Source organism: Poecilia reticulata, linkage group LG13 (genome assembly GCF_000633615.1).
Source record: "Poecilia reticulata strain Guanapo linkage group LG13, Guppy_female_1.0+MT, whole genome shotgun sequence".
NCBI classification, from domain to species: Eukaryota; Metazoa; Chordata; class Actinopteri; order Cyprinodontiformes; family Poeciliidae; genus Poecilia; species Poecilia reticulata.
Genome location: NC_024343.1, coordinates 26,956,760 through 26,982,251, shown reverse-complemented (window position 1 = coordinate 26,982,251; position 25,492 = coordinate 26,956,760). Strand labels below are relative to the sequence as shown.

The 25,492-nt window shown below is 38.7% G+C and overlaps 2 protein-coding genes across 5 annotated transcripts in view; one reads left to right on the top strand and one right to left on the bottom strand.

Annotated features, from left to right (window-relative positions):
- Positions 1 to 1,577: 1,577 nt before the first annotated feature.
- On the top strand, positions 1,578 to 18,645 carry LOC103474981 (tripartite motif-containing protein 3-like). Of its 4 annotated transcripts, none has more exons than XM_008426314.2 (13): positions 1,578 to 1,733; positions 9,861 to 10,041; positions 10,509 to 10,749; positions 10,857 to 11,008; positions 11,113 to 11,293; positions 11,949 to 12,678; positions 12,823 to 12,926; positions 13,764 to 13,931; positions 14,047 to 14,215; positions 15,447 to 15,506; positions 15,737 to 15,807; positions 16,370 to 16,510; positions 16,598 to 18,645. In XM_008426314.2, the coding sequence occupies exons 2-13, from the start codon at positions 9,896 to 9,898 to the stop codon at positions 16,748 to 16,750; spliced, it is 2,316 nt and encodes a 771-aa protein (XP_008424536.1). In that variant the 5' UTR covers positions 1,578 to 1,733; positions 9,861 to 9,895; the 3' UTR covers positions 16,751 to 18,645. The 4 variants fall into 4 exon arrangements, with proteins under 4 accessions (XP_008424536.1, XP_017163660.1, XP_008424535.1 ...); XM_017308171.1 differs by having other exon boundaries at positions 1,578 to 1,737; XM_008426313.2 differs by having other exon boundaries at positions 1,578 to 1,891.
- Positions 18,646 to 19,363: 718 nt separating this feature from the next.
- The window catches only part of frem2b (FRAS1 related extracellular matrix 2b), a 65,111-nt gene continuing 58,982 nt past the window's right edge, over positions 19,364 to 25,492 (bottom strand). The window contains exons 21-24 of the mRNA XM_008426312.2: positions 25,297 to 25,423; positions 23,662 to 23,849; positions 23,425 to 23,571; positions 19,364 to 21,596 (exon numbers count right to left, since the gene is read on the bottom strand). Coding sequence (XP_008424534.1) covers positions 21,093 to 21,596; positions 23,425 to 23,571; positions 23,662 to 23,849; positions 25,297 to 25,423 — 966 coding nt within the window. The 3' untranslated portion in view covers positions 19,364 to 21,092. The remainder of the gene's footprint in view (positions 21,597 to 23,424; positions 23,572 to 23,661; positions 23,850 to 25,296; positions 25,424 to 25,492) is intronic.

Sequence of the window (25,492 nt, the reverse complement as noted above, 5' to 3'; positions counted from 1 at the left end):
AGTTGGAGAGTAGAAGTCTGTGTTTGCCCTTTACCTCAGACCCCACCCTCTAATAAATCCCCCACTGAATGCATCGGCTCACTCATCACAGACACAGTAGAGTACATCATCATGCAGCGCCACCTTCTGACATTCATCTGTTTGCCAAAGAAGATACAGTATTTTGACCATCTTCTGAAGTAAAACTTCAGATTCAAAGGTGTTGTGCACAATTTTTTTTTCTTTAGAAGTTTTGAATCTTCAACATGTAAAGAGAAGTATGTCCAGTACAGCTGCAATCAATATTTTTTATACTGTGTATGTATGCATGAAAAACTATTCTTTCCTTAGTGAAAGCAGACTCATCCAGTAATATGACCTGATCTGTATTTGTTAAAAAAAAAAAATTCAGCTGTATTGTTTAGTTACAAGAAAGTGCAAACACTCAGATGTCTTTTTAAAGTTAATTCCAATATGCAACCTTTTCAAAACACATATATCTTATCACTGTCTCCAAACCTAACCCTTGACCTGGAGCCCATCAAATGTATAAACAAATTCTTCAAGCAAATCCTCCACAGTTCTTTTTTCTTCCTTTGTTTGTTTGTTTATTTATAGGATATTTCAGTAATTGTGCCACATTCCCACTCTGCAGGCCTGGAAAAAGTATTAAAACAATTTTAGGGTTGGGGGAGCTTGTTTATTTGGACAGATGACTTTAGAAATTATGGAATTTAAAAAAATAAATAAATGAAAAATGATTTCATGAAAAGTTTTTAAGTGCCAAAAGCCTATACTTATCCATCAATTTGTTGTACTTTGCTTTCGTGAAAGAAAGTTGGATGTTATAAAAGTTAATGTTTTCAAGAAAAATAATGCTGATTTAATATACAGTATTTGGACATTAAAATGCCCCAGGGAAGGACATTAACAACATAGATAATTACTTAAGTAATTTTACATTTTTCATTCCCTGTCTTAAATTCATACATAATATTGTGCATAGAAGATCATCTGGAAAGACAGGCCAGTTTCACAGTTTTTTTTTGTGGATGTGAATTTATGTGGCCCCTCTTCACCCCCTTCCTCTTGGTGGCACCACTACCAACCCACAGGCCCCCAACCTCTTACCTCCGGCCATGGTGATGACTCTCACTGACATCATACTCTGAGTATTTGACAATTTTTCTTTTGTAGTTTTTTTTTTTAATCGCTCTACGGAGAACAGAGTAAAATGAAACTCTAAAGTAGGCAAATCAAGCCAGTTAGTACAGAACTGCTTAATCTAGATCTACATTCATGTTGTATTCACAGTCTAACAATACTTTGCATACCAGCGATCTGAATTTTCATTGCAACAAACTGCATCCTTTGTCCTTTTAAGGGTAATGGGTGGTTGCTAAAAAAGCCAAGCCCCTTTGCACCAGACGGGCTTCTTCCTTTTAGTCAGATCCTGAGATGTCAGCTCATTTCCATATTCCCTGCCCCCTCCTTCTTCTATTGGCTCATTCAACTCCTCCCACTGGAGATTTGACCAATGCTGCATGTAATCCACGCCCATTCTCTCCTCCTTTCCCGCGTCCTCTTCCTTACTGTCCCCGTCTTCTTCCAGACAGACCCTGCCCTTTCCTTTATGTCGCCCTGTCTGTTGGGTTCTGTTGAGAATCGAGGAGACTTGACAATGGAAATCTTTCTCCACCGCCTGCAGTGCTGACCCTCCGGTTCCTCCTGCTTGGGAGAGTGTGTGTGTGTGTGTGTGTGAGTACAATCCAATCTGGGCTTGTCATTTGTTTTTGCGGGATCGCGTTTCTGCTTTCTCATCTTGTTTGGAGTCCTCCATAATGCGATGACCAGGGAGGGAGGAAGCAGATGAATAATTGATTGGCCCATCTGAAGCAGCTGCTGTGCACTGGTAAATCACAGAGGGCCTCTTTATTTGTGATAATGTGGCGTTCTTTGTTATAGTACATGTTCTCTTCGTTATCTGACAGCGGGGATGCGTTGAGGGTTTTTATTTCAGCTGTGTATGCATAAAAAAAAATTCTGCTGTGCTTCAATTCTTTGCTGCTTCCCCCAGCAGCCCACTCAGTTCTCCATTTTGGCTCTGAGCTGGCTGCCGGCTGGGCTCTGTGGCAGGTGGGCATCTCTGCTGCAGTCTGAGGGCCGGGCTGGGCTCTGCAATCAGCCATACATGCGCTTTTGTTTCGAGGATTAGGGGGATCTTTGATTGCATGTCTGATCTGAATTTGTATAGAGTTTTGCAGCTGGGCAGCTCTCAGAGGCTCGTCTAAATATGTCAGCCCATGACTACTTGTGCGATTGCACTGCAGCAACAGCTCTGAGAGGGATGCATCAGTCTTGCACCTCTGGCCTAAACAGTGAGCCGATGGGTCTTTTTATCCCTTGATGTCGTTGCTTCTTTAATTATGTTAAAAGGTTATTTTAATGAGAGTAGATTGTTGAGGTGATTTATTTATTTTTTTCCTCCCTCTTTCTCTCTGGCTGCTTTCACTGGGTCACTGAGAGGTTGCCAGACGGTCCTGGATGCTGCGCCAGAGGGCAGATACTTAGCAGTTGTTCCATGTCTGTGTCACGGATTCAGATTTCTCTTGGTTTTCATACTCAATATGATCTTTAGACGGCCTTCTTGTTTGTAAACATACAAAGGAAAGTGATAGAAGTGCATCTTCTGAAATGGATTAAACATTTTATGTCCAGTTTGGCCAGATCCAGGATGACCTTTGAACCCAGATTGGATCATGTGGCAGTAAAAAAAAAGATCAATCATGGACTCTGTTTTTTTTTTTTTTTTTTTAATTCAGTGCTCCCTGTTATAACACTAACCAAAAACAAACCATAAATTCAGTGTTTAGGGCAAGACTACTTACTAAGTAAATCCAAAAAAACTTTAAAAAAATAGTTTCAGTCTGAAAATTGTTTAATAATATCTTTAAAATGTGTTTGTTTTTGACTATACATACGTTAGCAAAAATGTAGAATTTCAGATTATTATCACCTTTTGCTCTTCTGCTCTTAGCAGAGTGACACGCAGACAAACACGTCAATATTAGCTGGTTGATTACAGGTAGTTGGATTGTGTGTTCCAGTACAGCTGCAGTCAAAGACATTAACCAATGTAGTTTTAAAGCAATGCAGCAGTAATATGAGTGCTGTGTGTAACAACAGAGGAGACGATGCGTAAATGTGTCTGTACAATGATTGCAGTAATTTGAGTGGTGCCATTTTATGTTTTATAACATAACTGAGATTTGTCATTTTTTGAAAGTTAGTCATGGTTCTAAATAAGTCGATTAGTCTTTCTTGTAAGTGGGGAAAAGCCTTCTTTCAGGCAGTTCACTGATGGTGTGTAGCAACAGGTGGGGGAGGGGCACCGCTTTGTCACGTTTTGCTCTGTGATCAGAGAAGGCACTGGTCACTCCAGCACTTTCTCTGGAATGTAATTAAATTACTTTTGAACCATAGTTGAGGATTTTAATAGCTTTGAGACAAAAGTTTGGATCTTTTAAGATGCTCATTGTCTCTTGTATAACTGATAAATCCTTGATTGAACTTCATTTCAGTTTAACTGGACTCCATCTGTCCATCCATCCATACATACCGGTTTTCCTTGCAAGAGCCAGGTCGCTATCTTGATTTAAATAAAATGAGTGTGTAACAACAAAGGAGAAACTACATAAATTTGTACAATGACTTTCAATCACATCACCTGGATTAGTTAACATTTAAAGGAAATCAAGTCAGGATTTAATGTTTTTATCCTGATCAAAAGCCGTTTGACCTGTCTAAATCATTTTAACATGCACTTGTTTTATAATTCTTCTGTAACTTGTGGCAGCGTGAGTTGTTTATTTAAAAAAATCATAATGCTCATTACAAAATATGCCAGAGTTAGATGTGAAGGCTAGTATCAAGAATAATAAAGAGTTATGAAAACAATAAAAAGAAACATACAGTATTTATTGATGAAGATAATTGACATTTGTGATTATGATAAATTAAACAAAACAGATACATGTAATATCTTAAGTTAAAGGCTTTGTAAAATATGCCTCTCACTTTGGGTCAACTTTGCCACACCACCAGGCAAATATATTTTCAAATAAATCTTTAATTTCTTCATCCTTGATTCTGACCATCCTCTTATCATGCAGCCACTGAAGTCATTTATCCAAAAGTTTAAATTATATTTTCATCCACTTCACACACTGACCCTCTGTAATTGAATAATTTGGCTATCAATTGTCTTTTTTTTCCCCACAGAAGAAAATATGTTATAAACACTGAAATGTGGCTCACAATCGGAGGACCCACAACAATTCTGTTGTTTCTACAGGTGTATGAATGTTGCAGGCACTGCTGATGCATTGATTGACCTTTTCTAGAGTCTGTAGTGCATGTTGTGTCTGCAGACACATGGCCAGCATGCCGCATTGTCTTCTGCCACTGTTTATAGTGGGGTAGCGTGGAGTGATATTTGCCAATGTGAAGCTGTCACTTTGTCATACCTCCACTCAGAGGCTGTTGCAGTTTATCAACCTTACAGCGAAGATGACTTAGAATGTAACAATTTAAAGTGAATACGTAGCATAAATTGGCAGTATTTAGCTAATTTATAATGCATTCAATGTCCTTGTAGTTAGTGAATAAAAGCTCTGTGCTCAGTTTTTCTTTTCAAATTGATCTACTTGAAAATAATTTGACAAAGAGAAGTCTATACTATCACACAGTCTTGAGACCTTGACCTGTCACACCACAGGTTGCTTTCTGCCTTTTAATGAAAAACTAACATTCATACTGCAGTTTATGTCTGTGGCCTTTCTGACAGAGACTGATGTATTCAGACAGATTCCTTCAACTGGTGCAGCCAAGCGGAAGCAGCAGGGCTAGTTAGTTTTTGTCCAAGGTACTGTGTGTTATGTGGATAATGACTGATGAGTCATCATGGAGCTATAGCACCCCTGATGCCCTCTCAGCCGTCTCTTTTTAAAAAAAAGGAAGAAGGAAAAAAAAAAAAACTGTGGGCGACTCTCCAACATCACCAACAGTTCCTGTTCCCTGGATTGTCAATATCACAAATGAAACAATGCAGTCGGTACGCTAGAGCTGCGTTTAAATGAGGTTGCCCGTTTCTGGATTTACTGCTTAGTTAATACTTTGCTTTAAAACAGTGGGATTTAAAGCTCCAACAAAATAGTTAGAGCATTACTGCTGACAAGGGACTTTAGATAATATAGAGAGCACTTCCTGAACTGCCTTCCCCACTTTAATCTGCCTGGCTAGCTGTGTAATGCACTGCAGCCTTCTTTATACCTAGAAACTATCCAAGCAGACTGCAGGAACAATTACTGCATGAAGACATGGGAGCAAGTGGCTGAAACATAAACTGCAGTCTATTTTTAAAGCCCCATCTTGACAGCATATCACAGAGGGCCAACACTTCTGATTTCAGGTCAGTGAGGCTTTTGGCAAAGTTTGCTTGACCAGTACAAAGCAGACAGCTGAAACAAACTATCCCAGGTTTCTGTTCTGCTGTGCTACACAACAACAAGGATAAATATCATAGTGCTTGTAGTCCCACACGGAAGTAGTAAAATGTTCAAATATTTATTTCGGGATGCACAATAACATCCGAGTCCACCAATGTTAGTAATTTCTTTTAAACAAAAAAGTGCCAGTCACATAACTAAAAATTGGCTTTGTATCAATCTAGCTAGCTAGCCATCATTCTAGCTATCCTATATATATGTAGCTAACTATCTATCTAGCCAGCTAGTCCCTATTGTTTATTATTACACACTACTCATTGAATGTAATTGTAGAAAACATATGGCTTCCATGGTTTTCTTGCACACAAATTCATTTGACATATGTCGGGTCTAGAAGAACACAATTACTTGCGTTGTGGAATCTAAAAAGAGAGCCACCATTCCTTCATTTCATATTGTTATTAATGTAACTGTGTGAAAACGCCATTAATAGAATAGGGGCTGGTCAGGAAGCAGCTTTAAATAAAAGTACATGGATCTTATTGAGTATTTATCCATTTTAATGTTTGTGTTAATATCTTAGTTTGAAACTCTGCTCCATGTCTACTACATACAGTCAGAGCTTTTCAAACACAGCTTTTCTTGTCTAGAAATGAATGACCTAAAGGCTACTTCATTATACCAGTTACCGTAGTTCAACTATTCTACTTAACAGAAAACCATAATTGCGTTCAACCACATTTTGAAACCTAAACAGTATTATTGATGCTTTCAAAAAATGACAAAATGGTATAAATCTACACAATAAACACTTACAACCCTGTTTTATTTGTGATAGTTTTATATGTTTTACTAAGTTCCATGTATCAAAATAGCAAATGCATGTAATAGGTAACATCGTGGTTTCTTTAATAGATATAATGTTGTTGGTGGTAATCGTTTGTCATTTTTTAAATAAAAGTAATTTGGATGTTTTTGCTTTATTTTTGTGAATTACCTCAATTGCAGTATCTTTTTCCTATTCCATAGTCATAATCTCAAAATAAGATGAATGCAATTAAAAATGAGTTATTTACCATTAAAAATGACAGACATATTACACAGAGTAGTGTACAAAGTGATAATCTAGGGAAATGTTTGTTTTAGTAGTTGATGTAGATACTACAGAAATCCTTAAGATTTTTGTAGTACTAAAGATTACATGTCCAGCCTGACAAAGCAGGTCCAGCCACTTTAGGTTGACCTGTTTTTGGTGATTATGGAATAATTTTCTCAGAGCTGATAGTAACCCTGTTTCAATAAAACTGTGTCAAGTACACAAACAACTTATTTCACAGACAAAACCACCCTAAAATCTAGCTTTTCAGCATGTCTGTTGTGATGATCTGGTGACCTTATCTGGTGTGATGAGAACCATTGTGTGTTATTTAACATTTTCTGTGCAGATGAAGAGTTTATCTTCTTCCCAGATTTAAGCTGAATGAACTCAGTGGTGTCATCTGAATGTGTTAGACCCAGTAATCCAGATGGCAGACAGGACCTGACCCCGCAGGAGGGCGTTAAGCCACTTAACTGTAAATACAGGGAGAGAGTGCCAAACAATACTTTGCAATCCAAATAGCTGAATTGGCAAACATTTGCCTTCTGTGCATGCTAATAGAGCTCATACGTGAATTTGCATTTGTAGTAATAAAGTAGGCCTGTATACACATTTTTCGTCTATAAAAACATGTTGCTAGTACTACGACTCTAGTTTTTTTTTTTTGTTTGTTTTGGTGTCATTGTAGATGTATCTGGAAATGTCATTTACTAGCTCACTTAGAACAATGATTGTAAACTTAATCATTTGCACTGATTTTTAGTTTATTCACATTTTGTATTTAGCTTTTCTTTTAGTACACTGGGACCATCTAAGGCCTGCTGTCAGGCAGAGACTGTTTTTAAAGAAAGATGATCTTTCTGTGGTGAGGCGAGTGGGAGGAACCGAGCCAAGAAGGGCTGCTGGGAGAACCGAAGAGCAGCGAGGGAAGGGAAGCGAAGGTGGGGGAGATGGTCGCAGTCCAAAAGGCTGTGCGGCCAGCGAGCCGAGAGGGAGGAGGAGCCTGGAGGGCTTTGGCTCATCAAGCTTCCTCCTGATGTCACTGTCCATGCTGCAGGGAAAACAGAACGGGGAGGGGAGGTCTTCTAGGGGAAACGAAGAAAGCGGGGGGGTCTTACAGGGTTGGGCGAGGTCTTGTTGTGTGGACAGTGAAAGGGACTCTGCTTCGAATCACTTGGGAAGCAGAAACAATAGAGTGCCTGAGAAAATCCTCCAGTTGCAAGATGTCTGGCCAAGATGAAGCCTTCTGACTCTTGAGTGCATTTATATAACTGGGGAAAAAAATGGCAGTGATGAAACATGAAGTATGAAGCGTAGCTGTGAGCAGAGCTGCTGCCATTGTTGGAGGCTGTTTTTGCCTTTGCTGCAGGGAGGAACAGCTGCATTGGAGGCCCGCTTGCTGGAGTGAGACAGGCAGCGCAGTTCACACAGTACGTTTCCCCGTCAACGCGGCAGGCAGACAGGTGGTTCCTGAACTCGGCCTGCTTCGAGTCAGGGGAAGGAACTGGAAGGAATTTGGGGAGGGCGTTTTTTTTTTGTTGTTGTTGGGTTTTTTTAACTTCCTTTTTCTTACTCTCAAAGAAAAAGATCTCATGCATTTAAAGCAAAAGTATGATGGAAAGGTGTACCAAGATTTAACTTTCTGCTTGGATATGAGCCAAATGAGATTTTCAGGGATGTCAAATAAATAATCGTCAACTTAAATTTGACCAAGAAATCAGATTGAAACTAATATTGAGTAAGGTCATGGATCCGGACTCATCCTGTTGCACCGCAGTAAGCAGGATGGGCTTGTTCTATTCATTTCCTCTAACGCTGCAGATTTTACCTCATTTGATTTTTGCATTGTGTGCAGTATCGCACACATGACTTCTTAGACTTTAAATCTGGAAGGCTGTTATATTTTAGCTTCCATGCATTAAAACTCTGCTTCTCAGTAACGCATTTAGCCAATTGAACTGGACCTTCGCCATCATTCAGGTCCGTGTCTGATATCGATCCTAGTGACCAAGCTCATAAACCTCAGGGAAAGTGGTTGGCACATGATGATGATGGAAAAGAGAGATTAATGAAGAATATATGGGTTACTTTCAATCGGTACCAATTATCATAGTATTTGGCGATATCCTTACAATGTCATAATTTTTACATTCTGAACCATTAAGTCATTTTCTGTCAGATGGAGGAATTTCATGTTTTATTTTTAGTGGGGCAAGTAATGACAACAGAATATTATTTGGGTCTAGTTTTCATTTATAATGCTGAATAAGGTCAACCATGATAATTTTGTAATGTATAGTTCATTTTAGTATTGACATACCTTGTTTTTGCACAAATACTTTCCCAGATGAGTTTAATTCCTATATTTTCTAATAATGTGGGAACTAAAAAACCCGAAACTGCTTGTTGTGGTTTTTTGTTGTTGTCATTTTTAATTTTTAAGGTTGTCTTGAGTATTTCTATGAGTAAAGATCAGAAGTGGGACATTTACCAAACTGTGCTGCTTTCATTAGAGAGCAATAAAGTGAGACGTGTCCTACTGATATTAAAGAAAAAGGAAGAATGAGGGGGGGAAATAGTTACTAATCCCTGTTTTTCTTCGATTTTTCTCCAAAACTGTGACCTGAAATCTGATTCAGATGTGAAATATAGATTGATGCTTTCATAACTGTTCTCATGATACAGCAGTATGTTTTCAGTTTGGATTTAATCCCTTGTGAACCTTGTGTACGACATGACAGATGTACAACACATCATAGACATGCAGAGTTAATCTGTGCTTGACCCAGTGATGCGGTTTCATCTGAGCAGAGACCCAGCGTGACATCCTCTTATCTGAACTTCATATAAATAATAAAACTGGCACAGCGTATGGCAAATTATTACCAGGAATCAAACATGAGATGCATTGTAACAGTTTTACATAACATATTTGTGCAGACCAGTTTGAGGTCATTGTTGTGCTCTGTGGCTTAAATCACATGCTTTTTTTTTTTTTTTTCCTGCTACTGCTTTCAATTTTTTGGAATTTTTCACACTGCAAGTCAAATGACCTTTGACTGAAAGTCTGAAATGTCTGACAAAGTTTGTTTAGAGAGGAGGAGCACAAAGTGCCAGCTGGTACAGTATTTAAGGGAGGATTTATAATCCCAGCATAACCATGAGTCACTTCCTCCTCGGTTTGTTGAAGCAAACACTCCCTCCTGACCCTGTGTGAATGTTTCCTCAAGGTTTTTCTTAACATTTCCTCTGTTTCTTCCTCTTTGTGTGTGCAGGTTAAGTGGTCTCCCCTTGCCCCCTTCACCTTTGAATGTCACTCATCATGGCCAAGCGTGAGACCGGCAGCACCAGCCCCGTGGTCAGGCAGATAGACAAGCAGTTCCTGGTCTGCAGCATCTGTTTGGACCGGTATCACAACCCCAAGGTTCTGCCCTGCCTGCATACGTTCTGTGAGAAGTAAGATCTCCGTCATTCAGATACGATTTTACTTTTATGTTGAAGTGACTGGTAAACTGTGATTAATATGACAGAAAAGCATTTTATATTCATGGTTCATTTTCTCCCTTTCTTCTTTTCTTGTTTCCTTCTATCTTCCTTCTGTCTCTGATTTTTTTTTTTTTTTTTGCTTTTCCAATGTTCTTCCTCCTATCCTTCCTTGTTTTACTTTTTCCTTTGATCCTTTCCCGTGTTTTTGCTTTCTTTTTTGACTTAAGACCTGAGAGCTCTGGACATGTGTCTGGAAACGTCTGGGTGTTTTGTCATGTAATACTTTAGGAACACTTTAATTATTGAAGATTAACAGATAAAACTATGTTCTCTAGGTTACTACCTTATGGCTTATTGCTTAGCTTCTGAGATTGGTAAAAACAATAGTAACAATGATTCATGTCTGGGTGTCCCTCCTGTCTTTGTTTTTCTTGCAGATGTCTACAGAACTACATCCCTCCCCAGTCTTTGACACTGTCCTGTCCAGTATGCAGACAGACGTCTATCTTGCCGGAGAAGGGCGTGGCGGCCCTTCAGAACAACTTCTTCATCACAAACCTAATGGAAGTGTTACAGAGAGACACAGAATGCAGTCGAGCCGAGGCGTGTAACGTACTGGAGTCAGCCAACGCAGCCTCGACCTGTCAACCCCTTTCTTGCCCCAACCATGAAGGAAAGGTAAACCCCAATAAAAATGACCAAACCAGGACCTTTCCACTTTTGTAAAATTGGCTTTGAGGAACTTGTTGCTATTTTGTCCCTGTGCTCTATTGCGCCCTCTGCAGGTAATGGAGTTTTACTGTGAATCATGTGAGACAGCCATGTGTCTGGAGTGCACAGAGGGGGAACACAGGGAACATGTGACCGTCCCTCTGAGGGATGTGCTGGAGCAGCATAAGTCTGTTCTTAAAAATCAGTTGGACACTGTGCGCAACAGGTAGGATTTTAAGGGATTTGATATGTCACAAGATTTACTTCAGAATTTAGAAATGCTTTTAAGTCAGAAACTTTTTAACCTGTGCTCATCTTTTTCTCTGGAAGATTACCTCAGCTGACAGCTGCCATCGGGCTGGTCAATGACATCTCCAAGCAGCTAATGGAGAGGAAAAACGAGGCGGTGACTGATATCAGTAATACTTTTGACGAGCTTGAGAAGGCATTGCACCAACGCAAGACTGCTCTCATTACAGAGGTGGAAAACATCTGCAGCACCAAGCAGAAGGTCAGAGAGCTATGATTAGTGTGATTTGCATCAGGGCAGAAGACGTGCTGTAATTTTAAGCACATTAGCTCAAGCAATACGTGCCCTAATGCAGCATTTTTCAGAAGTGTTCACACCACTTGATTTTTTTTCCCCAGATTGTGTCTCATTAGAACCACAAACTTTGGGGTATTTGGGGGGGAATTTATAGTTCCACAGAATTGCTAAGTAGAACTAAAAATAGATAGTAAACGTCTAAAAGTCTCATTCAGCTGCTAAAAGTCTGTCATACTTATTCACACTGAAGGTTTTGCTCATTTTTTAACTTTTTTTTTTTTGCAAAATAGCTCAAGCTCAGTTGGATTAAATGGAAAATGGGTTCAGGAGTTTACGTCTTGGAATCTCATTTACATTTTTCATCAGCTCTGATCAGCTTTCTTTTAGACACTCTTGCATAAAGAAAATCTTTATGGGTTGCACAAGAAATGTTTAAAAACCAAGTAATCATTAAAGTTATTTTTTCAAGGTGTAATAAGAAATCAAGGTAACTATGAAATCACTGTTTTTTTTAAGATAAAATCCCATTGAAATCCATTGATGTTTGTGATTTGAAAACATATCCAGGGCACTGTATGGACTTGCGTCTTAAAATGTGTCCATGTTGATTCATCTTTAGGTGCTTCAAACCCAGCTGACTTCTTTGCTTCAGGGCAAAGAGAACATTGAGAGCAGCTGCAGCTTCACGGAACATGCTCTTAGCCATGGCAGCGCCACCGAGATCCTTCTGGTTCAGAAGCAAATGGGCGAGCGGGTCAGCGCTCTGGCGAGACACAGCTTTCCTGAGCATCCTCATGAAAATGGACATCTGGAATGTCAGGTAGAGACAGACGGACTGAGACGCTCTATCCAGAACCTGGGGGTCCTCATCACAACGGGGGCCGTGGGCCATACAAGCGTTGCCACTGGCGAAGGCCTGCGACACGCAGTGGTCGGCCAGCACACCACCATTACCGTCACCACCAAAGACAAAGATGGAGAACTGGTGAAATCTGGGAATGCTGTTCTGAAGGCAGAAATAGCTTCTGCAGATGGAGTTTGCACTGAAGCTGAGGTGGTGGACAACAAAAATGGCACCTACGAGGTCGGGTATTCCCTCCGCTCCGAGGGAGAATTCACCTTCTCTCTGCTGCTATATGAACAGCCTGTGAGGGGGAGTCCGTTCCGCCTCCGGGCCGTCAAACCGTCAGATGTCCTGCAGTCTCCGGAGGACGTGAAGAGAAGAGTGAAGTCCCCAAGTGGAGGAGGGGGCCATGTCCGTCAGAAGGCTGTACGCAGGCCCTCCAGCATGTACAGCACCACCAAGAAAAAGGAGAACCCAATAGAGGACGAGCTGATCTACAGAGTTGGTGGGTTGGAAAACTGTTAGCTCTATTGTTGCATGATGGTTTACACATATGAACAAAGTTGTATAATCTGAGCATCATGCAGCTGAATTGAAATGTACAGCTTGAAGTGTGCATAAATAACCCAAGGTTTTGTTCTCGTGGCAGGGACGAGAGGGCGGGACAAGGGAGAGTTCACAAATCTTCAGGGCATCTCAGCCTCCAGTAATGGCCGCATCGTAGTGGCAGACAGCAATAACCAGTGCATACAGGTCATTAACTATAATCCTGAAGTAGTTATGCTGCATTCCTACCCCCAGTTACAACTTGTGAAGCAAACTTAACGTTTTAATGTGGCCGCTGCTCCCATCAACATTAGTAAGAAGTGGTGAAAACGTGATTTACAAGACGCATATAAAAGTGCATCTAAAATCAATGTTATAAGTAGCGCTTGCAACTCTAAACTTAAAAATTTAAAGTGGTCTTTAAGAAAAATAAAGCTTACAAGGATGTTTAAGAACTATTACAAACAATTTATATGGGTGACGCCATTTTGAAATGCCGACCAACTATCATGCTGTTACCTCGGGTCTGACGTCAAATCCAGCTCCGTGTTTCTACTTCCATTCGTCACCGTTATCAAGCAATTTTTAATTACAGGGTGTCCCCACATCCTTAAAAAGTCTTAAATCCATGCATTTAAAAGCAAGGCCTTAAAATGTCCGAAATATTTGACCTTACTCTACATTAATTATAAGCCTGATATTTTGTTGTGGCGTGGTTCTCGTATATTCTGTTTTTGGTTGTATTTTTGTTTTTTCCCGCGAGACTTTTCTGTCAGCAAAACGGGAACAAAATTGCGCGCAGACATCATTGCGTTTTGTGAAAGGAAAAGATAGAAGCTAGGTGCTAATATAGCCTTGCTAGCAAGCTGGCTTGTTTTTTTTTTTGTTTTGTTTTTTTTTGTTTTGTTTTGTTTTTGTTTTTTTTTTTGCGTCGATCTTGGGTAAATTTATTGCCGGTTGGCATGACTACGTTCGTTTTCGCCACTGACTTACTTCTGTCTCCCACCCCTGCAGAAACCCTGAGTTATATTTTTATTTGTGTAGGTATTCTCCAACGATGGCCAGTTTAAAATGAGGTTTGGTGTCCGGGGTCGATCTCCGGGACAGCTGCAACGTCCCACGGGAGTAACGGTGGACATGAACGGAGACATAATAGTGGCCGACTATGACAACAGATGGATTAGCATTTTCTCCTCTGACGGGAAGTTTAAGGTGAGCAGTGTTTGACAGCTATATATATATATATATTTTATTATTTTCTTTATACACTTGAGTGAATAATACAAGCTAAGTGATAAAAAAATATCTCTTACTCGCCCATCCGCAGAGTAAAATCGGTGCCGGAAGATTGATGGGACCCAAAGGTGTGGCTGTGGATAAAAATGGACACATAATCGCTGTTGATAACAAAGCCTGCTGTGTTTTCATCTTCCAATCAAATGGGAAGCTGGTGACAAAGTTTGGAGCTAGAGGAACCTCAGAGAGACACTTTGCAGGTATTTTCTACTGTTATATGCAAAGTGTGGCTGTTTAAAAATGACTACAGGAGGAAATGCACGTCAACTGAAGCCGCATGATATGGGCCAGATTTACGCATGTCTCTAAAGTTTCATATTAAAAGTGCTTAAGTGATCAGCATGCTGCTGTTTAAGATTAGAGTCGATGTAGATTTCTACATGTTTAATTTTTGTACTAAATATCCACAATCTGCTTATACATCTTGAAGTTTTCAAATTTTGCCTGAATATAGCTTCCAACTACTACTTTTTATTGGGATTTTATGTGATAGACAAACACAAAGTAGCTTAGGATTGTGGAGTGGAAGAAAAAAATGTATTCATGGTGGTTTATGGATACCCCAAGTAAAATCAAGTTCAACCCTCAAAACTCAACTAAATGGTAACATCTGTAATCCACTTATATAGTATATGGAGAAGTTATTAAGAAATTAATCAGAAGCATCCAAGAGACCCATGGTGACTTCTGAGGAGATGTAAAGAGCCACAGCTCGGGTGTGTGGCGGCATCATTCTGTGGTCCAAAAGGGGCAGGGAGGCTGGTCAAATTTGATGGAGAAAATGGATTATGATCATTGGAGCACTTCTGGAAGAAAACATGAAAAATTCTGGAAAAGGTTTGAGACCTGGGACAAATGTTTTCCTCCCCACACGACAACAGCACTAATCAAACAGAATAAGAATGGATTTATTCTTATTGAGCCAATCTGTGGCAAGACTTGAAAACTGGTGTTCATAGGTGGATTTCCATCCAATCTTATGGATGTTGAACTATTTTGCATAGAAAAATTGGCAAAAAAGTTGGTTTCTAGTTAAGATGTACTCTTAAAGACATGCAGTTAATGAGTGGGAAAGGAGTTTAAAACAATTTTTGAAAACTGTATATTTTCTTCTTTCCACATTATAAACTGCTTTGTGTTGACCTATCACGTAAAATCCCAAACAACTATATTGATGTTTGTGGTTGTAACACAACACTGTAGAAAAGTTCAAGTTGTATAAATAATTTAGTAAGTCCTATGCCTTCTGTTTTCCTAACTCATAACCAATCCAGTAAAAGGCATACATTTTAAAGATACTAAAGCATGAAGCAGCATGCTGCGTTTGTGCCTCGCTGAGATGCTGCAAAGATAACTATCGGGCATTTCAAGATGACGCTCACATGTTCTTTAAATTTCATTTCTCACTTCTTCTTTTTTTTTTTCTTTTAGAGAAAAGTGGTGCAAACATTGCACTGGAATCAAAGCTTAGTAAATCTGGTCCTCTTTTCAGTAAGTAACGGATACCACATTAGTCTGAACTGCAACAAAACCCCCAAACTTTTACATGTTCATTCATCAGTTCTGTCACGTCACATCTTTTTCTATTTCACACCGTCCGCTGTCTCTGAGATGACTCTCTTCTTTGTGTTTTTCAAAGTTTGTGGGACTTCCTCTTGCGTGTTGTTCGTCAGTGACTCATAGTTATTCTTTCCCCTTTTTGTCTGCTGTACTGTTTTTAGGTCCTCACTTTGTGGCTGTTAACAACAAAAATGAGATTGTGGTAACAGACTTTCACAACCACTCAGTCAAGGTAAGGCACTCGTATGTCAGAACAATATTTGTTACACAAAACCTCACCTAAAAACTAACGTCGATGTCGGGTCTGTGAAAATGCGTCAGCAGCATGAAAATGGTTCCATTTCCATGTTGGACTGAATAAATAATATGACAGGTGCATATTTCAGATTATATTTTCAGTTTTTTTTGTGGAGCTTCTCTTACCTACACAATTCTTGCTGCCTGTTTGATCACTCTTATCAGAAATAATAAATAAAAAAACAACTAATTTAAATAGGTTATTTTTCCAGAATGGAAACGGCTTTTAATTATAGTTCAGAAATGATGAAAAGGATTGAGGGTTAGACAATTTCAGGAGCTTAATGTTAACCTATCTTATCCATTCTTGTTTTTGTATTTAAGTTGTACTTTATAAAAACATTAGTCCAGCAGTTATCCAACCTGAACGGTTGGGCTCTTTTAAATTATGTTGGTATGTTTCTGTATTCTTCCTTACGTGTGCACATTTCCTTTGATTTAAAAAACCCCAGAGATTCTCTTTTCTTCTTCTTCTCCACGTTTAATCCCGCTGACAGGTGTACAATGCTGATGGCGAGTTCCTGTTCAAGTTTGGCTCCCACGGTGAGGGGAACGGCCAGTTCAACGCTCCGACAGGCGTGGCTGTTGATGCCAATGGAAACATCATTGTTGCAGACTGGGGCAACAGTCGCATCCAGGTTTGCTTCACAATACAAACTGTAAAATCAAAAAGGGGAAATGATATCAGTTGAATATTGGTTTTAAGGGCGGTCTCTTTGCTGTAGGTGTTTGACAGCTCAGGGTCTTTCCTCTCCTACATCAACACGTCGGCTGACCCGCTGTACGGCCCTCAGGGCTTGGCCCTAACATCCGACGGCCATGTGGCGGTGGCGGACTCCGGGAACCACTGCTTTAAAGTCTACCGCTACCTGCAGTAGAGACCCGGGACGGCCATTTCCTCAACTGGGAGCACTGACGACACAACAAATGTAATCCACAGGGTGCAATGATATTTCCAGTACAGCCTTTTGATGTGCACATCAGCATATTTCTCAGATATAACCGTCAACTTGTTTTACCTTTTACGATGTGTATTGAAGGTTGGTTCTCCTTTTTATTCAAACTCGGTAATGTAGCATCCTCGGGACAAATGGTCACACAAATCTATGGATGTGCATTGTTGTGATATTATTCAGCCAGGCTGTCGGTAACACTTTAAGATATAGACTGAAATATTTAATCGGCTCAAACCTTTCCTGATGCATGAAATTTCTTTCTTTTTTTCCCCCCCTCAGTTTCTAGGCAACGGGATAGTGCACATTAGCTGTTTTTACCTTAAAATGCTTACAGTGAAGTGAACAATGCTCTGCTTCTTTAGCAATGGAATGAAATGTAAACATTTCTCACTTACCACCATCTATCATGAATACCACCATCCGTGCATTGGTTTTGCTGTATGTACTGTATATACTGTACATGAATGTACATTGTGTATATTAAGCCACTCTGTATGTAAGTGCTGTTTGATTTTGAAACGCGCAGTGTTTTTGCCTTTTCAGAGCGCAGTAAACAATGAAGGATTTTCGGATTTTTTTACACGTGTGGCAGCTGTTGAAGGAGCTTTTGAACGGCATCCACAGCACATGCATTAGAGATGAGTGTCATATAAATGCTTATTTAAGCAGCACAATTATCTTTGTTTTGTTCGTCCATAGCTGTTTTAAAGGGAAAACTGATGTAAAATGCTAATTTATTTCATTTTCTACTAGCTCTGTCTTTACAAATTATTTTTCTAATTTTTCCTTTGCTTTTTTTTTTTTTTTCTTAAACTTTTAAGGGAGATTTCCCACTTGAAGCAGAATTCACAGGTCCAGGATTTGTGCAGAAGTGCCGCTTATTTCCATGGCAAATTTGCTTTGAAATAAATCCGCATTCAGCATTTGAATTAAAATTATGACCTTTAATAAGCTAGTTAATACCTTTTTATTAAGCGCTGCTGTCTGGCAATAACACTGCACAAATCTCAGGAGAGCCCTCAAAGTTTATACAAAAGTGTTGGTGAGACAATATTAGGAATTTGTATTGTTTTATGCACAAAAATTTAAATTTGGCCAGCTAAAATGACAAAAATTTGGGAAATGGGATCTGAATTCTGTTTTAAGATGTTTACATGTTTGTGTTTTCATAAAAAATGATTTATGTGCATTGTTAGATGGATTGGCAAGTGTACAAGTCAACTCTTAAGACTTCACTCAGAATGATGATTTTATAAGCTACCTGTCTTTTCTGCTCAAGTTCCTGCCTTCATGATGCCAAACTAAAATTCAAAAGCAAAGAGTTGTGCGCAGAGGTTGTTGTTGCTGCTAGTGCTGCTCCTGCTGTTCATTTGTTGTAATGCCAGATGTACTGCAGCAGAGATGAAGGACGTAGTCAAGACGGGCTCCTGGTTCCACTCAGTTATCCACAGCGCTATTTATCATCCAACCACGGAATTTAGTCTTTCACTATGTGGTGCTTTCTGAGCTCAAATATCACTAGTTTAATCTAATGGGGTTTTTTTTATAATCTTAACCTGTTGTTTAAACTGTTGCCAAACAGAAGCAGTGACATCTTTTAAGAGTCAAATGCTCGCCTTTTTAACTTAATTTTTTTTTTAAATGTGTTTCAGGTTTTTCACCTTACCCATATTTTTGTTTTCTCTATGAATATGCACTGGTAATAAAAGCACATGGTTTACTGAACTATGGTAATGAATGTGACTGTTTGTTTTGCCTTTAGTACAATTAACTTATTCCTTACTGTAGTGAAGAGAGTTTCAAGGTGCAATAAATCTTTTTCATAATTTGTAATGCTTGTGTACTATAAAACAAAAACTTCTTGGTGAGGCTCCTTTTGCATGAATAGTGATATAGATGTGATGAGCATTGTGACACTGCTGGGATGTTTCTCATCTATTTCTTGACAATATCCATCAACAGTATTTTGGTTATATTGCAATCTCCTCCCAAAATTATGAAAGAGATTTCGCCCCTTTTTATATCAGTTCTGTCTTCCACTAAACTTACTATATCTATGCGTAGCTGCAACACTAAGAAAAGTCAGCTTCTTTTGTTATCTTTAGTAAAGGAAGGTAAAGCCGGACAACAATCAAATCAGCAATCTCTTCTATTATACGTTTTTTTTTGAGTCCGTTTATAATTTTGTGTTATTTTCTGTAAGCCACACAAATGAATTCCTGTTCCTTGGGTGAGATTAAAACCAGTTGAGTACTGTACCAGAGTCCAGCCCAGCTCTCCAGTCGCTTCAATAATGTCATGGTCAATCCTGTCAAATGCTTTACCGAGGTCCAACAGAACCAACACTGTGGTTCTTCCACAGTCTCTTTATGTGGATGTCATTGAAACACTTTGATGAGGGCAGTCTCATTACTGTGGTGAAACATCTTTTTCAATAATATTCAAGTTTTTCTTTTTTATTACTGGTTGTATGACTTTGCAGAATTTCTCAAGCATGCCAATATTTTACTATAATTGCAACCCATACATTTCAAAGATTTTTCTTGGAAAATTATTTTATTTGCAGACCATGATGAACTTCAGGTCTATGTTACAAATTCTTACAGCAAATACAGTATGCCATTTTTTTTTCAAACAATAACCATTCCCAAAAACTTCCAAATAGTACATTTAAATGTAAAATACAGGATATGTATATACATAAATACATAAAACTCTCAATGCACTCAAAGCACATGTTAAAAACAAGACACAGATACAGAGTTAAATGTAAAGTTGCAAACTGATTGTGAAACAATACTATGAAAAAAGGCTTGACAGTGACATTTAATAAACGCATTAGATTCAATGTTGCATAGAACTGTTTTCAATCTCAAATTAAACTGCAAATGCCAGAAGGTTTATAAAATATAGAATGAAGTCAGCGTTTAAAACAGGATGAAGGGGAAATGGGCTTTGTGGCAGTCAGGTGCCTGGATATGAGGAAGAGCAAAGATGAAGTTTCAACTCAGTAAACCTTGTTTCAATGAAAACAGAGCATTCTGTTTTCATTGAAACAGAATGCTCTGTTTCAATATTCTCAAAAAGAAGAAAACAAAAGGCATGAATGATTCATGCCTAGACATAACGCATTGAAAATAACTTAACACATTTAATAGTAGCAAATCATATTTTAAGGTGAACAACAGCGATTGAAGGAAAACATTTAACACCCTTTGTGTGAAATATGATCAAAAATAACTAAACAGCACAGCTGACACAAAAGTTCAGTGTCACAGTAATCGCCACAAAACCCAACCAGTCAACACAAACAAAGTGTGTACAAGTTCTTTCAAGTGTGTAAAATGGTTCCTCTTTCAAAACGATGATTTGAACCATTCGTAATAGCTATCCACTGCAGACCAGCTGTCTTAAAATCTGCTGTAATACCAAAAGAAATGCTCTTCTTTGATTTAGTGCCATATATTAATCATAAAATCCAGATTTGTTTTAAAACAGTGTTTCAGCAGCAAAATATCAAGGGAAATGCAAACAGCTAATTATGGATAAATACTCGATATACAGTGTGACGACAGGTGGTGGAAAACACAGCAGATCAGACACATTTTTTCACAAAGTCAAATAAGTGGTTAGACTGCTTAAAATACAAAACTTAAAAGCATGCACACACATGAACACAGAAATGTCCATTAAAATGTTTTAATTTAAATGCATGTTTTGCTGATAATGCTGAAGAAACACTTTACGTCATAAAATCTCAAAGTCTTGGGAATGTCTTAGGCACACTCTGAATCTAAAGACAACTCTTTCTTGATAAAAGATTTTTTTTTTTCAGTGTAAGCAAGCCGTGGTCAGTGTCTACAAAGTCTTTTTACAATAACGTCGGCGTAATATTCAACTTCTTCTTACCTCCTCAGCAAAACAGCTAAAGCCATTCCACATAAGGGGGGGGATCTCCTGTAGCACCTTTGGAAACACAATACCCCTTTTTTTTGGATCAATTGGCTTTATTGCCAATCAATAACAGCAAGTGAGTGCTGACAACTTGACAAGTACTTTGAGACATTGACTAATTACGTCCATCACCTACTTAGTGCTCGGTCCACTCCCTGTCTTTGGAAGTGAAGAAATATTTCAAGTCATTTTTTGAATAATATCAAAGCTTTTGCTTGTGTTGCTTCATGTGAAATCTTAACTTATTTTTCAGCTAACTGTGAGGCACTTTCAAAACAAAAATGAACTACGTCTGTCCATCATTGGCGTGTTAGACCTCTGAACTGTCATTGTTGCTGAGGTTTTGAGTAATCATGGGTTCTGTACTGGTGGAGTTCCTGGGTACTTCTTTCTTCTCCTGCTTGGACCGCACCAGTAAGACCACTACAATAATGAGGAGCACGGTGAGGAGCAATCCAACTAAGATCCCAATGATTAACACCAGCCTGTCATCACCGTCTCTCTGGTTGAGCTCGCGGGGGATGATTCCTTTGGTGAAGATCTCCCTCTCTGGACTTGCCTTCTGCTGGCTGCTACGGTCCAGTGAGATGTGCAAGATGTTGGTACCACGGTTGTTTTCCACGCCGATTTCGTCAACTATGTCAGGCTCATTGCTGGAAGACCTTCTGGTGCGATGGTGACTCTTAGGCAGACGATCCAAGTGACGGCCGATCGAGTGATATTCCAAGCTTCTCTTCCCTATCCCCCGATTCGCATTGTCCCGGGAACGGACTGTGTAGATGGTATGAATGTACCACTCTCTCCCCGCAGCCACCTGACAAAAGCAAAATAAGGGACTTAGAAAAAAAGTCTTCAATTTGTCATTCATTTATGTGTCTTCATGAATAGAGTTACATTATTACACTTAACAACCATTTATCATATAAAATATTGTTGCAGCACCCCCTTGTGGGCATTTAAATACATATTTTAGATACAATTTGGAGAAAACTTCTTGAGTTCAACTCCAAAAAAATCAAGTTTGTACACAACTCCTTAACCAAATATCTCAACATAGCATTAGAACAATAAACATCTCATTCCCTTGCAAAAAAAAAAAAATCTCCTAGCAAGTACCCGACTACACATCCATCCATTCATTTTATAGAAACTGTCATAAATTCAATGTGCACATTTTTATTTTTACTTAAAGACAAAAAAGAACATGCAAAAAGCACTAAAAAAAACCTGCAAAAATAAGTCTGAGCAATTATAGAAATTTGTACAGCTGTTTCTAATCTCCTGATGAACACACCTGCAGTCAATGTCATTCTCCACCCTCTCCCTCTGTATATAAGCTTCCTTTTTTTTTTTTTTTGCTGTTCTTCCCTGGTTGTTCCTGTTACTAACCCTGCACTCCATGTCCTCTTCTCTTTGTGCAAGCTCTGCAAGCTGGAACTGAATCTTCACTATGCTCTGCTCAAATTCCTGACTGCATTTTGGCTTCATTACCTACACGAGTAACTTCCTGGCCCAACTTATCAAAAATTTTAAAAAGGCATAAAAATAAATGTATTTTCAATTGGGAAAATATTGAACTTTTTTTAAAGAACTTTACTATCAACATGTTTCCTTTCTGTGAGCATACTGTCACACGTTTGTCTCATTAGTACAAAATACTCACAATAAACCACCAAGATGCTAAAACAGTGAAGAAAAAGGAAAGATTAAAAGCACTAACATGGTCACCTCAAACCGAAATATCGGTCCTAATTATTATAATTTTTTTAAATGAAACGCTGTTATTCCTGAAATTGAAGTCAACTAATGCTATTAAATAAAGTTAGTGGAATGTAAATTCATGAGGTTAGAAATAAAAATATTAGTTGGCAGATACTGCAAGTGGGGTTTCTCAAGGCTACAGTCTGTTCAATATCTATGCTCATAATATAGAGTATTACAATGTTTTTTTTATGTTTTCAGCAGTTGTAATTTTTAGTAAAGCCCTTGTGTATCAACGTTGCTATAGAAACCAATGTTTCCTTGTCTCGCCTTCTTATAGGGTTTGATATTTACCTATGGAAATTGTTACAGAAGAACCTACTGAACTCTCCTACATTATTGTAGACTTCTGCTAATATAAATATTTAATTAGCCATTTATATAGTTAATATAAACAATACGATGTGATTTTTCACATTATAGAGTCCATAAATTGTGCGGTTAAGTTAAACCAGAGAAGCGTTCAGGCTGTTGCAGAACACTTTCCAGCTGTGAACCAAATGATCCTTTTTCCTCCTAATAAGCCAAGAAAAACTGATTTGGTGGCTAGAAGAAGAAGCAACGCAGACATGATGAAAGGCTGAAACTTTGAGTCATACTTGACTGTGCTGCTCAAGACCATTAGAAGCCAGAATTATATACTTGCTGGAAACTTTTAAGTGGAAATAGTGAATCTTTTCTTTTTCTCACAGCTTGTTAAAAGAAAAATGTGTGGGGAAAAATATAATATAATCACTTTGTGTGACTCTTATCTATTTTATTCTTTACAGATTGGTTGTCAGGACAGGGGAAATGTTGTGATTATACCAGTTTTAATGGAAATTGTGAGGCTGATTTAAGCGACCAAATAAAATGCTGATTTTTAAAGGATGGACACTGACCTGAAAGAGAGCTGCAGAATCCATTCTGAAACCATCTGCCCCAGACTGTCTGACCAGAACCAAAGCACCAGGGTCGTCCACTGCCAGAAAAGCATTAAAAGCAACATTGCCAAAGGAATGGGCCTGGGTCTCTGGCTGGGCCTTGTCCTATAGAGACAAATTCATGAAATGAACACCAATGTACCAATGGCCACACAGCGCACATCTTGACACGAGAGGTTGTTATTTTTTACTCACAATAATCTTGAACCTGTACAGCAGGGACGGAGCATCAGCCAGGCAGCCAAACTCAAAGTTGCCTGGGTTGTACTTTGGGACGTATCCATCAGCACCAGTGCACAGGAACACTTTCTCTATGTTGCAAATAAAGGAGTCGCCCAAGTTCTGAACTGGATCCACCATCACTCTGCCATAGATTGTATCCCCTAAACAAAAAACGAAAATGTTAGTCGTATTTATTCTAAAGAATGGTGGGAAATTGTCTGTTTTAATGGACTGTTCGAGCTTTTAGACAAGAAAAACTAATTTTAAAATAAAAAAAATAGATTTACGTTATTTTCCCAATAAACTAAAAAAGTGTTTATATACCTGCTGGTATTTTCACAGTTTGTTGTTTTCTCAATACACAAAAATATATGCGCATTTTTAAAATCAGAATCAGAGTATTCTATTTTTGATAGCTGCACAGTGTTTTATGTTGTAATTTTGCCCTTACTGTGCAGTATATATTTATTTCTCATCAAGACATCCACCTAAAGCTACACTGAAATGGTTGGAAGGACACAAGGTGGATGTTCTGGAGTGGCCCAGTCAAAACCCAGACCTGAATCCGATAGAGAATTTGTGGCAAGACTTGAAAAGGGCTGTTCACAGCAGATCCACACACGACCTCACAGAGCTTGAACAGTTTTACCAAAAAAGAAGGGAGTGAAATTGCATTGTCCAGGCTGATTGAGACCTGTTCACACAGACTCCATGCTGTGACTGCAGCCAAAGGTGCAGCTGCTAATTCAGGGGTCTTCAGCTCCGGTCCTCAAGGGCCAGTGTCCTGCAACTTGTAGATGTGTCCCTTGTACAACACACCTGAATCAAACGGCTGAGTTACCTCGTCAGTGTGCTGTCAAACTCTCCAGAAACTTGCTGATAACCTCATTATTTGACAAAGGTGTGTTGAAGCAGAAATTGGCCAGCAAGGCCTGTAGCTAAAGATCCTTGTAATACTAAAAGGAGATTCATATTTATCTAGTTATGTATTTTACGTCATTACTGGAATCATTGCAGAAATCAGATTTCATTTCAACATTTAAGGTTTTTTTTTTTTGTCAAAAAAGCCAGATAGTGTTGATTATGTTTGATTTGTAAGAGCAACAGGAAAAGTAAAACATCTAAGGGGGTGAATACTTTTTACAGGCAATGTACATGGGTATGAAATAAGAAAAGTCTGCATGGCAACAAAAGAGGACTATGAACTTTGTAAGGAACAGAGTGACCTGGTCACTAAGTAAATTAAATAAAACTCAATCTTGAGGGGGGGGGGGGGGGATTACACTGATTCTATTTAAAGTTATTCCAGAACTGGATTAAATTTCCAACTTGGAATAAGATCTTCATTTTTTTTAATTTCCTTTCTCAGGAAGAGCAAATAAGTCAAAAAGACAGTTCATATGGCCTCGCTTCCTTTTATTTTTCTTCTAAGTCAGAAAATAATGGGAGACAGATCTGCTAAATCTACAAAAAATGATTCATGAAATATGACATTTTTGTTTTTATTAAGTTCAATGAAGAAAACCCACAGTGTTGAGCAATCGAAAATACCCTGTTAAAACATAAGGAAATAAAACTTTTGCTACAGGGATTTTTGTGACACTTTACCCTGTGAGAAAGCCGTATCACTCTCCTGTCCGAAGCCCATGGAGCCATCTGACAGCCAGAGTGTCCGTTTGGACAACAGGATCATCTGCGTGTTTAAGCTGAATTCAGCAGCCACTGGATCGCTAACCTAGAATCACACAGAAGATTCAGCGCAGGTAATATAAAAAAAATAGAGAAAATCAAAATTAGGGATTGT

Bases quoted from the DNA above. Each gene is read 5' to 3' on its own strand.
- LOC103474981 (XM_008426314.2), top strand. From the start codon at position 9,896: ATGTCACTCATCATGGCCAAGCGTGAGACCGGCAGCACCAGCCCCGTG. The intron at 10,042-10,508 runs GTAAGATCTCCG...TTTTTCTTGCAG, and splicing joins CTGCATACGTTCTGTGAGAA to ATGTCTACAGAACTACATCC. The intron at 10,750-10,856 runs GTAAACCCCAAT...CGCCCTCTGCAG, and splicing joins GCCCCAACCATGAAGGAAAG to GTAATGGAGTTTTACTGTGA.